Raw genomic sequence first — 15,830 nt, 5'->3', positions numbered from 1 at the left:
AGACCGACCCCAGTTTGTGAGAGCCCGGAACTGTGTGTCTGACACTCGGACCTGCAGTGTGGGGGCGCCCCAGGGCACTGTCCTCGCGCCCTTTCTCTTCACCCTTTACACTGCAGACTTCAGACATGACACGGACAGCTGTGTCCTGCAGAAGTTCTCTGATGACTCTGCCATCATCGGACTCCTCACGGACGACGATGACGCGGAGTACAGGCGACTGGCGCAGGACTTTGTGGACTGGTGTCAGCGGAACCACCTCCTCATCAACGCGGGGAAGACCAAGGAGATGGTGGTGGATTTCCGCAGACGCCACCCCACTGCCCCCTCACCAGTGAACATCCAGGGACGGGACATTGAGCGAGTGACTCGTACAAGTACCTGGGTGTTCATCTGAACCACAAACTGGACTGGACTAACACAGACGCACTGTACAGGAAGAGCCAGAGTCGGCTCTACCTCCTGAGGAGACTCAGGTCTTCAGGAGTGACAGGGCCACTCCTGAAGACCTTCTACGACTCTGTGGTGGCATCAGCCCTCCTGTATGGTGTGGCCTGCTGGAGCAGCAGCATCACAGAGAGGGAGAGGAAGAGGCTGGACAGAGTCATCAAGAAGTCCAGCTCCGTCCTGGGCTGTGCTCTGGACTCGGTGCAGGAGGTGGGGGACAGGAGGGTCCTGGCTAGATTCACATCTATGCTGGACCATGAGTGTCACCCCCTGCAGGACTCTCTGTCCGCTCTGGAGAGCAGCTTCAGTGAGAGACTGATCCACCCTCGCTGTGTGAGGGAAAGGTTTCGCAGGTCTTTCCTTCCTGCTGCTGTCAGACTTTATAACAAACACTGTTAGTCCTGAACACTCGCAATACTGACCTAACCATGTGCAATTCTGTCATATGTGCAATTACTGTGAAGTTCATGTGCAATCTATGTGCTGTCGTGACATATTCATGTGCAATTACTGTCGTGATCGCATGCAATGGTATTTATTTATTTGTCTATGGGAGTTTTTTTTTTTCTTTTTTTTTATAGGAGATCTTCTACTGAAAGTGTTTTTCAGACTTCCTATAAGTGATCTGTTCTTCTGGATCTACCTCTGTATCTACCTGCGTTGCACCAATGAAATTTCCCCATGTGGGACAATAAAGGAATATCTTATCTTATCTTATAAAAAAGTATTTTTATCAGCTAAACTCCCAGGACAGACTGAAAACATTCACATTTAAACTTTTAACATATTCATTTTACAAGTGAGCTGAATTTTGTTCTGTGACATTCCGTGCTGCTCGGTGGCTGAGTGGATGGCACCTGTGCCAGGGTCCATGTGCAGTTTAATTTCCCTCTCTCATCTCTTTCACACTGCACTGCACTGTCCAATAAAGCCACAGGCCAAACATTCCTTTAAAAAGGAGCCTCACAGTGGCAGTGACAGTTGTGAACGAGCTCGTGCAGATAAACAGCACATTGTGGAGCAGAAAGGACAGAATAATCCTCATTTTCACCACATTTAAGAGTAAGGTTTAGAGCCCTGCACATTGTGCCTTGTGAGTTTGATTCAACCTGGCTCTGCCAGATTGATATGTGCCTCAGTCTGACTTGAGTCCAGTCAGTCTGGACCAGCTCCCAGTCGGGATGAGGCGTAACGTCATGATGAATATTTGAATCTGATTGGTCAAAAAGTCACAACAGGAACAACCCGAGAAATCTAAATTAAATCCAGAGAAATAATATACTTCAATATGCATGTTTTCAAAAATTTAATTGTCCATAAATCTACTAAAATAGCTGAAAGTACCTGTGTCGGCGTTGCCATGTTCCTGTTTGGCTTCGTCCTTTTGACTTCTGACCAAACTAAAATCCTGCGCTGTGATTGGTCAGGCCCACAGCTGCCGGACTGAACAGCTGAATGGTTTCTCAAAGAGTTTGTGAAACAAATATTATGTTCATCTGGCTGACCAGGTTAGGTTTGATTCCTCACTCTGCTCATTTGCCAAATGTATCTACCTCACTCTCTCCCCAGTTTATGCTAATCCTCTCCTGTAGTAAAGCCAACATGTCAGAGAAGTACAAATACACTTAGTCACAATTTGGGTAACAAATATCACCTTGGTCACTGACATTTTGAATTCCTTGTTAACTTGTATAATAAAGTGCACTCTGGTGTTGCAGGTGTTTCTGTGTGGACTGCCTGGACATTCTGGTGGACCCCGGTGCGTCGGACAGCGCGCGGCACCTGGACCCCTGGATGTGCTACATGTGCCAGCCTCTGCAGTCCTACGGAGTCCTCAAACGGAGACACGACTGGAACCTGAAGCTGCAGGAGTTTTTCGCCAATGACAACGGACAGGAATTTGTAAGTTTTGAGATGTTGAAATCACGTAAACATTTTGCTTTACTCCAGACGTCCTCTGCATAAAGGCTCTAAAACAATGCAACAGACCATATTCACAGTGAATATGAATTTATTTATAATTTACTGTTATTTTATAGATTGTTAATTATTTATTTTATTTATTTTAATTTATTTTGGAAATAATTGCGAGTATTGTAATATCGTTATTGTGATATTTGAATGCACTTTTGACATGATCATTTCAGTTGTATTTTGAAACAAATGTACTCAGTGTCTTTATTAAATATTCAAACAAAGACAAGAGACAAAACCAAGATTGAACCAAACCTAAAAACAGACTGAATGAGGAAAATCATGATTAAAATCTGCCTCATTTATAACTTTTTCATTATAAAAAGGCACATTTCTGACGAAAAGAGAACCTTATAAATGCAACACATTTAGTTTGTCGCTCATACAATCTCATTAATATGTATTTTTCTCGCGATAACTCTAATCACATGATTTTAAATGCATACTTCTTGGTTTTAAGTATAACACAAATGAATGGGCTCCACACTTTGGCTCATCGTTTACCCAGTTACACAGCGACGAGCGCGAACAACACAAAGATCAATTCGTATTAACTAATATAATATACAAGTAAATATACAGTATGTGCAAGAAAAGTAAAGGTGTTCGTCAGTATCGACACATTCATCCCATACAACAAAGGAAATATGGACAGTGACATTAAATGCAGAAGGAAAACAGTTCCACGATACAATTTGTCCACGATAAAAGTAGTTGTCTCGTTTATTCACGGGACAGTAATATTGAAATATAAGTTAATTCAGTTTTAGCACTATAACTATACAATACAATAATTATCTGGACAGTTTTGGAAGTAGAGCTGGGTTGAAATAATCGATTTTCCGATTTTTAATCGATTTGCATATTAATGACCGATTATCGATTTGTACGTCCAAAGATCAATTTTTTGATTATTATTTTATTTATTTTTTATTAAAATTCTTTTCTACATTTCCCTCAGTGAACTTCAATCTACCTTCAAGAAAGATGATTCAGGACTCCTGGATTATCTTTCTTGAAGGTAGATTGACCCTTAACCTTTTCATCAGTCTTCCATCAGTAACTACCAATACTTGTAAGATTTGCTGTTTAATATTGATATAATACTAGTTTGAATATGTTGCTTCTCTACACAGTCATGAAGTGAAGGAAACGGTTCAAATACATTTTTCATTTTTAATAACATTAACCCCCGGATCCAATCGGATGGGATCTGAGTAATCGGAAAAAAACGATTTTGAAACGTAAAAATCGGAATCGAATCGATTCTTGAAATTTGAATCGAAACCCAGCTCTATTTGGAAGCGAAATTAGGTATTTTCTAGACCAATCTATCCAAAGATTAGACCAAAATGTGAATAATTAACTTCATTTTGTCATTCAGCAAGTTCAGTTTCATAAAGCTGGTCACAAACATGAGAAATAGAAACGTGGGAATGAAAGAAAATGACTGAAAATGTCGCTGTTGTTCGGTCACAGTCTCAATCATGAATAATCTCTAAATGATGTAACACTAAAATCTGATACCGTGACACCCCTAGTAACTAGTAATGTACATTGTATTCCAACGTCTCCTTCTACTTTCCAGGAGAAGCCAAAGATCTTCCCCGCAGTCCCAGCCGAGCAGAGGAGGCCCATTCGAGTCCTGTCGCTGTTCGACGGCATCGCGACAGGTTTGTGAACAAAGGCGACCTCGAGCGGTCCCCCTCTTCTCGTTAGTTAGTTTCATTCTGGACTTTTTGACTGTCCACTTAGGGTATTTGGTGCTCCGGGACCTGGGTTTCAAAGTGGACCAGTACATCGCCTCGGAGGTGTGCGAAGACTCCATCTCGGTGGGCGTGGTCCGACATGAAGGAAAAATCCACTACGTCCACGATGTCCGCGAAATCTCCAAGAAAAACGTATGACATCCCGCAAAAGAGAGAATACGTTTGAGTGTATGCGTAAAGATAAATGTTGATTCGAGAGGTTTATGTCCGAAGGGGGGAAATGCAGGAAGTGTGGTGCGCTAACACTAGATGGCGCTGTTGTGTTTCAGCTCCTGGAATGGGGGCCTTTTGACTTGGTGATTGGAGGAAGTCCGTGCAACGACTTGTCTATTGTCAACCCGGCGAGAAAGGGCCTATATGGTGAGCACGAAGCCATAAACACCACTTGAAGGCGCTACACCGGATGTTTACATTTTTGAAACGTGAAAAAGACATTCACGTACGCATTTTTTGGCACGTATGAAAGTCAAATCAGTTTTTCCCCAGTACAGATGTGTCGTAAAAGCATCTATTCGGGTTGAGAATCAGACCACGGCGCTTTCTCTGCATCAAAATATCAAACGTTATATTCTACGCAAAAAAACAACAAACAGGAAGTACGGCGTTAGCATGCTAATGTTTGTTAACTTTACTCATGAAAAGTGCCTATAAACTCATCTCAGTGAATTTTGACTTTATTTGGTGTTTGAGTATGTTTTAGTTTTACAACATTCGAGCAAGTATTTGTGGAGAAAATGTTGAAAAATCTTTTGACAATGACAGGAAGTGACACCACACTAGGGATGCTCGTTCCAGTCAAATTGTATACATTATTTACGCAAATAAACAACTTTTTTGACCCTCTAAACATTGATTCAACAAAATAAAGTCGCTCTTTTTTGGGTTGAATAAAAATAATAGTGACGGGTTTTTTGTCCCGGTGTTTGCTGAGTAATTTCCTAGTGTGATGTCATCAATTACAAACAGGAAGTGAAATTATAAACCTAAACAATTTGCCATTCTGTGAAGACATTTTTGTAATCGTTAGCATTCAAAATACATTTATCTCTAACTGCGTTTTAGTTCAGTGAGTGGTCCAACCTGCAGGGGGCGCTGTAAGTACCATCTAGTGTGTGTTGTGTTTTTGTGAGCGCAGAAGGCACTGGGAGGCTGTTCTTCGAGTTTTACCGTCTGCTCAGCGAGGCCAAGCCCAAAGAAGGAGAGGATCGGCCGTTCTTCTGGATGTTCGAGAACGTGGTTGCCATGGGCGTCAACGACAAACGGGACATCTCCCGCTTCTTAGAGGTGAGTCGCTGTGACGCCCTGAACTGCAACGCCGTTTTAGGAAAGACGTGGATTACTTCTAATACTCAAATATAATGTAGACGTTCACTTTGTCACGTGACGAGGAAATGAAAACGAGGCTCTGACGTTTAAAGCGAAGCGGTTTCCTGTGAAATGCTTGAATCTGGCTGTATTTACTCGCACGGGAAATATTTCATGGTAAAATACAGAAGGTTTAACAAAATAACTAACAAAATATTTTTAGGCAGTAGCAATAGCAGCAGTAGCAAATAATACATAGACTAGTACACTGTAAAAAACAAAACAAGTGGCTAAGCTTAAGCAACTCAAGTTCTCTCATCTTTTACTATAGTTACTCTGAATGGACAAAGGGCTTAATAAACATCTGTAATATATTGACTATTTATATTGGAGACTTTTATTTGATGGCATCACAATACATTTATGAGCCGGAAATCACTGCAAAGCATTTGAGGACAGATACAGATAGTTTAATTGAATTGTGTTTTTAAATTGAATCTTTTTAACAAGTTAAATTAACTATTAATTGAGTTCTGTTGTCAAATTACAGATTGGGTATTCAACAGTGTAATGTCGTGTGCTGTGAGTGTGATGCTTTATATGTAAATACAAAAGTGACATTAATGATATCAAGATCAGAAAAGGTTTATTGCCATTGTCAATGAACAGAATTCACAAACAGTGGAGCTTTGGTGACTCAATGCAACATAAAACATTGAACAATGATAAAACGACCTGTACAAGTCAAAAAGAAAAACAATTTGAATCTGCTATAGGATAAAAACAACAATAGGCTTACTATGTACACAAAATGTACAGTTGAATTTACATGCTTTAGTTTAAGAAGAAAGTATACATTATTCCAAATCCACTTGTTCTGGACTCAGATGAACCACCTTCACTAATGGACTATTACAGTGTTCTCTGAGGGGTTTTAGCACGGCGGGCCGCCATCACCGTGCGAGCACCGTAGGCGGCGCAAGCGAAAAGTACTACGGCGCTAGTAATTTTGCAAGTACTTTTTGCGAGCGCCGCCTACGGCTCGCAGATTGTCCCACCGCCATCCTTCAACCTCAGCCCTCATGTTTATAATGTGTTTATAGCAGTATAATGTGTTTATAATGTGTTTACAGCAGTATAATGTGTTTATAATGTGTTTATAGCAGTATAATGTGTTTATAATGTGTTTACAGCAGTATAATGTGTTTATAATGTGTTTACAGCAGTATGTGTTTAATGTGTTTACAGCAGTATAATGTGTTTATAATGTGTTTACAGCAGTATGTGTTTATAATGTGTTTACAGCAGTATAATGTGTTTTTACAGCAGTATAATGTGTTTATAATGTGTTTACAGCAGTATAATGTGTTTATAATGTGTTTACAGCAGTATAATGTGTTTATAATGTGTTTACAGTAGTATAATGTGTTTACAGTAGTATAATGTGTTTTTACAGCAGTATAATGTGTTTATAATGTGTTTACAGCAGTATAATGTGTTTATAATGTGTTTACAGTAGTATAATGTGTTTACAGTAGTATAATGTGTTTTTACAGCAGTATAATGTGTTTATAATGTGTTTACAGCAGTATGTGTTTAAAATGTGTTTATAGCAGCATAATGTGTTTATAATGTGTTTATAGCAGTATAATGTGTTTATAATGTGTTTACAGCAGTATAATGTGTTTATAATGTGTTTACAGCAGTATAATGTGTTTACAGCAGTATAATGTGTTTATAATGTGTTTACAGCAGTATGTGTTTATAATGTGTTTACAGCAGTATAATGTGTTTTTACAGCAGTATAATGTGTTTATAATGTGTTTACAGCAGTATAATGTGTTTATAATGTGTTTACAGCAGTATAATGTGTTTATAATGTGTTTACAGTAGTATAATGTGTTTACAGTAGTATAATGTGTTTTTACAGCAGTATAATGTGTTTATAATGTGTTTACAGCAGTATAATGTGTTTATAATGTGTTTACAGTAGTATAATGTGTTTACAGTAGTATAATGTGTTTTTACAGCAGTATAATGTGTTTATAATGTGTTTACAGCAGTATAATGTGTTTAAAATGTGTTTATAGCAGCATAATGTGTTTATAATGTGTTTATAGCAGTATAATGTGTTTATAATGTGTTTACAGCAGTATAATGTGTTTATAATGTGTTTACAGCAGTATGTGTTTATAATGTGTTTACAGCAGTATAATGTGTTTATAATGTGTTTACAGCAGTATGTGTTTATAATGTGTTTACAGCAGTATAATGTGTTTTTACAGCAGTATAATGTGTTTATAATGTGTTTACAGCAGTATAATGTGTTTATAATGTGTTTACAGTAGTATAATGTGTTTACAGCAGTATAATGTGTTTTTACAGCAGTATAATGTGTTTATAATGTGTTTATAGCAGCATAATGTGTTTATAATGTGTTTATAGCAGTATAATGTGTTTATAATGTGTTTATAGCAGTATAATGTGTTTATAATGTGTTTACAGCAGTATAATGTGTTTAATGTATTTACAGCAGTATAATGTGTTTATAATGTGTTTACAGCAGCATAATGTGTTTATAATGTGTTTACAGCAGTATAATGTGTTTATAATGTGTTTATAGCAGTATAATGTGTTTATAATGTGTTTACAGCAGTATAATGTGTTTATGTGTTTATAGCAGTATAATGTGTTTATAATGTGTTTACAGCAGTATAATGTGTTTATAATGTGTTTATAGCAGTATAATGTGTTTATAGCAGTATAATGTGTTTATAATGTGTTTACAGCAGTATAATGTGTTTATAATGTGTTTATAGCAGTATAATGTGTTTATGTGTTTATAGCAGTATAATGTGTTTATAATGTGTTTACAGCAGTATAATGTGTTTATAATGTGTTTATAGCAGTATAATGTGTTAATAGCAGTATAATGTGTTTATAGCAATATAATGTGTTAATAATGTGTTTACAGCAGTATAATGTGTTTATAATGTGTTTATAGCAGTATAATATGTTTATAATGTGTTTACAGCAGTATAATGTGTTAATAATGTGTTTACAGCAGCATAATGTGTTTATAATGTGTTTATAGCAGTGTAATGTGTTAATAATGTGTTTACAGCAGTATAATGTGTTAATAATGTGTTTACAGCAGTATAATGTGTTTATAATGTGTTTACAGCAGTATAATATGTTTATAATGTGTTTACAGCAGTATAATGTGTTTATAATGTGTTTACAGCAGTATAATGTGTTTATAATGTGTTTACAGCAGTATAATGTGTTTATGTGTTTATAGCAGTATAATGTGTTAATAGCAGTATAATGTGTTTATAGCAATATAATGTGTTAATAATGTGTTTACAGCAGTATAATGTGTTTATAATGTGTTTATAGCAGTATAATATGTTTATAATGTGTTTACAGCAGTATAATGTGTTAATAATGTGTTTACAGCAGCATAATGTGTTTATAATGTGTTTATAGCAGTATAATGTGTTTATAATGTGTTTACAGCAGTATAATGTGTTAATAATGTGTTTACAGCAGTATGTGTTAATAATGTGTTTACAGCAGCATAATGTGTTAATAATGTGTTTACAGCAGTATAATGTGTTTATAGCAGTATAATGTGTTAATAGCAGTATAATGTGTTTATAATGTGTTTATAGCAATATAATGTGTTAATAATGTGTTTACAGCAGTATAATGTGTTTATAATGTGTTTATAGCAGTATAATGTGTTAATAATGTGTTTACAGCAGCATAATGTGTTTATAATGTGTTTATAGCAGTATAATGTGTTTATAATGTGTTTACAGCAGTATGTGTTTAATGTGTTTACAGCAGTATAATGTGTTTATAATGTGTTTACAGCAGTACAATGTGTTTATAATGTGTTTACAGCAGTATAATGTGTTTTTACAGCAGTATAATGTGTTTATAATGTGTTTATAGCAGTATAATGTGTTTAATGTGTTTATAGCAGTATAATGTGTTTATAATGTGTTTACAGCAGTATAATGTGTTTATGTGTTTATAGCAGTATAATGTGTTTACAGCAGTATAATGTGTTTATAATGTGTTTATAGCAGTATAATGTGTTAATAGCAGTATAATGTGTTTATAATGTGTTTATTGTGCGTGCAGTGTAACCCGGTGATGATCGATGCCATCGAGGTCTCGGCGGCCCACAGAGCCAGATACTTCTGGGGAAACCTGCCGGGCATGAAGCGGCCCCTGTGCGCCTCTGGGATGGACAAACTGGAGCTGCAGGACTGTCTGGAGCACGGAAGGGTCGCTAAGGTGACCACACAACATCATTGACAGAAAAAACAGAGAACCAGAGAGGGTTTGAGTGGAAAGAGACTGGTGAAAATGGGACGCTGAAGCCGGTGTGAGTGACTTTGGTACTCATGATATACTGAAGCCCAAAATGATTGTGAAGATCTTGACATTTGATGACGTGTTTAAAAAAAAGAAAGACAAAAAAAAGTGTTCTCAAATTTATTTTGTGAAAAGTTGAATGTGAAAAATTTGAAAGGGAGTGAAATAGATGGACATTTTGGAGTGACGGGTTCATTTTTATTACTTTTTGGTGCAGTTTCTTGGCATTTTTTCATTTACAAAGTTGTTATTGAACTTGCGCAGTTTTTATGATGTTTTGAGTCCATTTTGTGTCAGATTATGGAAATTCTTTGCTCCCTTTTAGTCCAAGAATTTCTTCGGTCGTTTACAGTCCTAGTAACTAATGATCGTAAAGGGATTATACTCAAAACAAATGTCACAATAATGCTGATGATTATAAAATGTGGCAATAAAAATATCTGTAATTGAATAAAGTCAAAATGGATTAGTTCAAACTGTCATAGAACTAATTCTCAATAAGAGATTTTTCTGCTTGTTTGAGGTTTGTTTGAATGATTTTGTGGTCTCCTCTTTTTAATTATAATATTTTTTCTTGACAGTTTGGGAAAGTGCGCACAATCACCACTCGCTCCAACTCCATCAAACAAGGCAAAGACCAGCACTTTCCTGTCCTGATGAACGGGAAGGAGGACATTCTGTGGTGCACTGAGCTCGAGAGGTAAAACCACTTTACAAACTAATGTACGTGTTTATTGTGGACAACTCGCTTTTGTCTTTTTAGAAGCCAAAAAACAGCCAAATGATGAAAAATACTCTTAATACACATCATATAATAATACTTTTAGTCAATATATTACAAATGATGATGTTTATTATCTATTGTTGAATCACCTGGACTCATCCAAGAGTCATTCTCAGTCTGTGGATCGAGTCTGGTAACACTCTGTGTAGGCCCTGCCCACTGGGCGGGGCCTCCTGATAAAGGGTGGTTTTGGTTTCACTTGAGACTACTCTTCTTTTTTTCCAGCCCTTTAATGGGCTATCAAGATCCTATTGTAACCTGACTTTGGCCCCTCACTGAGTACCTGATTAGCATGAGAATGCCCTGGGGTTCCAGGGTTTCAAGACACTAATATAAACGACCGTGAGTTTGAATCTTAAACCTTTCTTAAATTATTTTTTTTAACAAAAATAGCCTCATTGACTCTTCTTTCAAACCATCTTTTCTCCTGCTTAGAATATTCACCTCAAGAGTGTTTTGTGGTTTTAAGATGCAGATGCACGGCGCTCTGTGGTCCTGAACTCCAGTGTCTTTTGTGCTGATAAAGCCTCTTGTGTAGTGGCTTTTTAATCTCACCTGTAACACTCTTTACAACTTTCTTCACTGGATTGGACTGAATACTCTACATTGCTCTGTTTTTGTCTCGGCATCTTGTCCTTAAAGTGAACCAGTTTTAGTCCTAAACTCTTGCCTCGTTTAAAATGAACAGGAATTTTGTGTTGCCTAAAATTTCTGTTCAGTTTTTCTGACAGTCCTGAGACATAAGGGAGAGCGACACCATTTCTTTGTGGTTCTGTTTCCCTTTTTATCCCTTTTGTCTCTTTAGTCCTGCTTTTTGGCTCTAAATTCCACCGAAGAGGATCAGAGCCAATGTAAAAGACAAACTAAACAATACAATACAGAGATTAAAGTTTAAAATTAAAAATGCTCTTCATCAATAAAGTGAAAGTGCTGACTTAAATCACAGAATTCAGCCTTCAATCCATCCTATAATTTAGACATGTTAGATTATTTTGTGAAATAAATGTACAATTTTCACTATTTTTAAAGGATTTTTTAAATGAAAGTAAACATCTGTAACTGCTGTCCCTGGTGCTGCAGGATCTTCGGCTTCCCGGTCCACTACACAGACGTGTCCAACATGGGCCGCGGCGCTCGGCAGAAGCTCCTGGGCCGGTCCTGGAGCGTCCCCGTCATACGGCATCTGTTTGCACCCCTCAAAGACTACTTCGCCTGTGAATAGACACGGTCACCGCCCAACGTGTTTTAAGACCAGTTTTTATCATGTAGGCTTTTTCTTTTAAGCGTGTAAAGTTTTATTTGTTACTTGAACTGCCAAAATATTTTTTATCCTTTTTAAAGAGCTGTTTTTAGAAAAAATGTTGAAACTGGACAAATGGGAAGTTTACTTGCTTTTTTTCTTGTTTTTAACTTTGAAGTAGTTGTAGGATTGTTATAGACAGAGTTAACTTTATAGTACCGTATTTTCTGGAGTATAAGTCGCACCAGCCAAAAAATGCATAATAGAGAAGAAAAAAGACATAAGTTGCACCGGACTAAATGCGGTTGCAAGTGTGAAAATAACAAATAATATCACATATGAGTCGCTCCGGAGTATAAGTATATAAGTATAAGTCGCACTCTGGCCTAAACTATGAAAAGAGGTGCAACTTATAGTCCGGAAAATACATCCCAAGAGTTTTATACATCATACTTGAATAAAAAAGAAACTCATTTAGTTTTGAGTACTTTAGTTTTTACTGCGAAACACTACGTGGATCCTACTGCCGTCGTTTACGAGTGACGCAAGATGCACGGCTAAAAGTCTTGAGTAAAAAAAGCCTTTAGAACATTTTACACAGCTTTTCGAGCGATAATCTTCTGTAAACTTTACTCAATACTATCGGTTATTTCAAGTGCCAAGATAAAGAAGTTGAATGATGTATTCACAGTTTGAATCCGCGGGTCGATTTTGTCTTTCCCCCTGACGTAAACAAGGACAAAAAACACGGGCATTACCTCAGACCAAAGCTTTTGTAAATGTCTCTAGTTTTTTTTTTTTTTAAATCACTGGATCTTGTTTTTATATCGCGTTTGTACTGTACGTTCAGCAAGGTTTTAACCGCGGTTGTTTTTATTCTAACGTTAAGCGCACAAACATTTTATTGACTGTTTTAGTGTCGTTCTATACCAAAAAGTGATTGTTTACATGCTTCACTGTGCTAAGTTGCTACATGTCGTGCGCATATTCTTTAAAAAGAAATATCAACACTGACTTTTTTCAAACGTATAATGATAGAAAATTATAATCTATAGAGTTTGTTTTAGTTTGAATGTGTGCGTTCGTTTGTAGTTTTTATTACAAGAACTTTTGTGTAAGTTCTTTTAGCTTTTAGCATTTAGCTAATACATTCCATGAGAACAGATGTTTTATTTTTATACTTCTGTTGAATTGTTAGTTTTGAAAAATATACATGTTTTTGTATCTTTTTATATAGCAAACAATGTATAATTTGTAGTCAATAAAAACATTTTGGAAATTATTTGTCGTTTGTTTGATTAGTCTCAAACTTAAAGTAGGATTATTGCCTTTATTACTATTTTTATAAAGAAAAAACTGGTATTCTATTTCTAAATATTTCATGTTTTAAAGAAGGAGATCTGTTCAATGTGACACAATTACAATAAAATGGATTGAGTTTTGGGAGTGACAGTTTAATGGACCAGGATTTGGGACGACGCTTTGGACATCACTGTGGCAGCATTTTATTTTTAAGATAATGGAATGTTCAAGGAAATGATAAAGGTCCTGACTTTTTATGGAGGGGAAACCACTTACTAACAAAATCAGAATTAGAAAAAGTTTATTGCCTTTGTCAATTAACTAAATTCACAAACAGGAACTTGTTTTGGTGATTCAGTGCAACATAAGAGATCTTCTACTGAGTGTGTTTCAAACTTCCTATAAGTGATCTGTTCTTTTCTTCTGTATCTACCTCTGGATCTACCGGCGTTGCATCAATGAAATTTCCCCATGTGGGACAATAAAGGAATATCTTATCTTAAAACAATGAATAAGTCAAAAGAGAAACAATTTAAATCTGCTATGGGTTAAAAAGAACACAAAGCTAGAAGATAAAAAAAATAGGAATAAAAATAAAAAATAGACTTAATATGTACAAAAATCTACAGTTGAGTTTACATATGTAGTGCAGAAAGTGAACAGTGCAATGAGTGATTAAATGATGGTTAAAGTGACAGAGTTTAGGAAGTGATCATGAGTCCAACGGCAGAGGGAAAGAAACTGTTCTTGTGGCGAGAGATTCTAGCCTCCTGCCTGAGGGGAGTGGCCTCCTGCCTGAGGGGAGTGGCCTCCTGCCTGAGGGGAGTGGCCTCCTGCTTGAGGGGAGTGGCTCAAATAGTCCATGTCCAGGGTGTGAAGGGTCGGCTGTGATCCGACCTGCTCGTCCCAGAGTCCTGGAGACGTACAGGTCCTGCAGAGATGAAGTCTGCAGCCGATCACCTTCTCAGCAGAGCTCACAATGCGCTGTAGTCTCTGTTTGTCCCTGGATGTGGCTCGAGCGTTCCACACGGTGATGGAGGAGGTGAGGATGGACTCAATGATGGCCGTGTAGAACTGCACCAGCTTGACTTTTCTTCAGCTAACCCTGTAGTTTAGACGGCTGCAGACTAGTTCTAAAACCTTAATCTTACAATTTTACCAAATGTAAATGATCCGAATGGGTCTAAATTGTAAACCCAATCCTAAACATCGTTATAAAATCCCAATTTATTTTCATCTAAAATCAACAATCCTACCACTGAATAGGACCTAGACTTGGACTTGGCGCCTGTCACTCATACAGTTGCGTCTGTAATAATCATTGTATCAGACTGATGAAGGAGAAGAGTCGAAAGACAAAGCCCTCAATTTACCAGTCGATCTAAAGGACAGGACCCTTGATACAAGTGGTCAAACCTTCCTCCGCAGGGTGGCAGGTCAGAAATAGGATGCAGAGCTTGGTCACACGTGGAGCTCGGAGTAGAGCCGCTGCTGCTTCACTTCAAGAGGATGCAGCTAAGGTGGTGTGGGCATCTGCACCGGATGCCTCATGTACGCCACCAGATATGCCCCATCACGAGGAGGCCATGTATGGCTGAGGTAAAGGGAAATCTGGAACATTTTATATCAGAACCATTTACAAGTAAATACAATGTGTCTTAAAACATCTAATCAATAATGACCTGCAAGAACTCAGTAAAACCAAAACGATGTTGGTCTTAACTGGAGTAAACTTACAACCAGGACCTTTCTGTCTTTGACTTGAGACTGACTATTTTCCCCCTCGTCTCCTAACTACTACAAAAACTTAGGGTTAGGGGCTAGGGTTATTTATTTTATGGCCAAACACTATCTTTGAGCAGACTGTAATGCAATGAAAAAAAAGCTTTTTAGAGAGAGAACATTATTGCCTGAGCTGTATCAGAGCGATAATATATTACATCCATGTATCAGAGCGATAATATAATACATGTATCAGAGCGATAATATAATACATGTATCAGAGCGATAATATAATACATGTATCAGAGCGATAATATAATACATGTATCAGAGCGATAATATAATACATGTATCAGAGCGATAATATAATACATGTATCAGAGCGATAATATAATACATGTATCAGAGCGATAATATAATACATGTATCAGAGCGATAATATAATACATGTATCAGAGCGATAATATAATACATGTATCAGAGCGATAATATAATACATGTATCAGAGCGATAATATAATACATGTATCATGAGAGCGATAATATAATACATGTATCAGAGCGATAATATAATACATGTATCAGAGCGATAATATAATACATGTATCAGAGCGATAATATAATACATGTATCAGAGCGATAATATAATACATGTATCAGAGCGATAATATAATACATGTATCAGAGCGATAATATAATACATGTATCAGAGCGATAATATAATACATGTATCAGAGCGATAATATAATACATGTATCAGAGCGATAATATAATACATGTATCAGAGCGATAATATAATACATGTATCAGAGGGACCGGGCTCAGTCGCCGCCATGTTGGATTCAGATTCAGTCACTTTCGTCCTGATTCCGTAAATTAACTAGTGGAAACTGTTCATCTGT

The 15,830-nt window shown here is 37.0% G+C and overlaps 1 protein-coding gene across 2 annotated transcripts in view; it reads left to right on the top strand.

Moving 5' to 3' along the window:
• The window catches only part of LOC140362631 (DNA (cytosine-5)-methyltransferase 3B-like), a 44,953-nt gene extending 33,045 nt beyond the window's left edge, over window positions 1-11,908 (top strand). For both annotated transcript variants that reach the window (XM_072448752.1, XM_072448751.1), the window contains exons 13-20: window positions 2,163-2,346; window positions 4,007-4,091; window positions 4,174-4,319; window positions 4,457-4,547; window positions 5,323-5,471; window positions 9,645-9,800; window positions 10,463-10,581; window positions 11,746-11,908. In XM_072448752.1, coding sequence (XP_072304853.1) covers window positions 2,163-2,346; window positions 4,007-4,091; window positions 4,174-4,319; window positions 4,457-4,547; window positions 5,323-5,471; window positions 9,645-9,800; window positions 10,463-10,581; window positions 11,746-11,887 — 1,072 coding nt within the window. In that variant the 3' untranslated portion in view covers window positions 11,888-11,908. The remainder of the gene's footprint in view (window positions 1-2,162; window positions 2,347-4,006; window positions 4,092-4,173; window positions 4,320-4,456; window positions 4,548-5,322; window positions 5,472-9,644; window positions 9,801-10,462; window positions 10,582-11,745) is intronic.
• The last annotated feature ends 3,922 nt before the right edge of the window (window positions 11,909-15,830 follow it).

This window comes from Eucyclogobius newberryi, unplaced genomic scaffold, assembly GCF_026437365.1.
Source record: "Eucyclogobius newberryi isolate DKJ021-1_F unplaced genomic scaffold, fEucNew1.0.hap1 SCAF_17, whole genome shotgun sequence".
Classification (NCBI taxonomy): Eukaryota; Metazoa; Chordata; class Actinopteri; order Gobiiformes; family Gobiidae; genus Eucyclogobius; species Eucyclogobius newberryi.
Note: the sequence above shows the minus strand (reverse complement) of the source record. Positions and strands in the feature narration are given on the sequence as shown.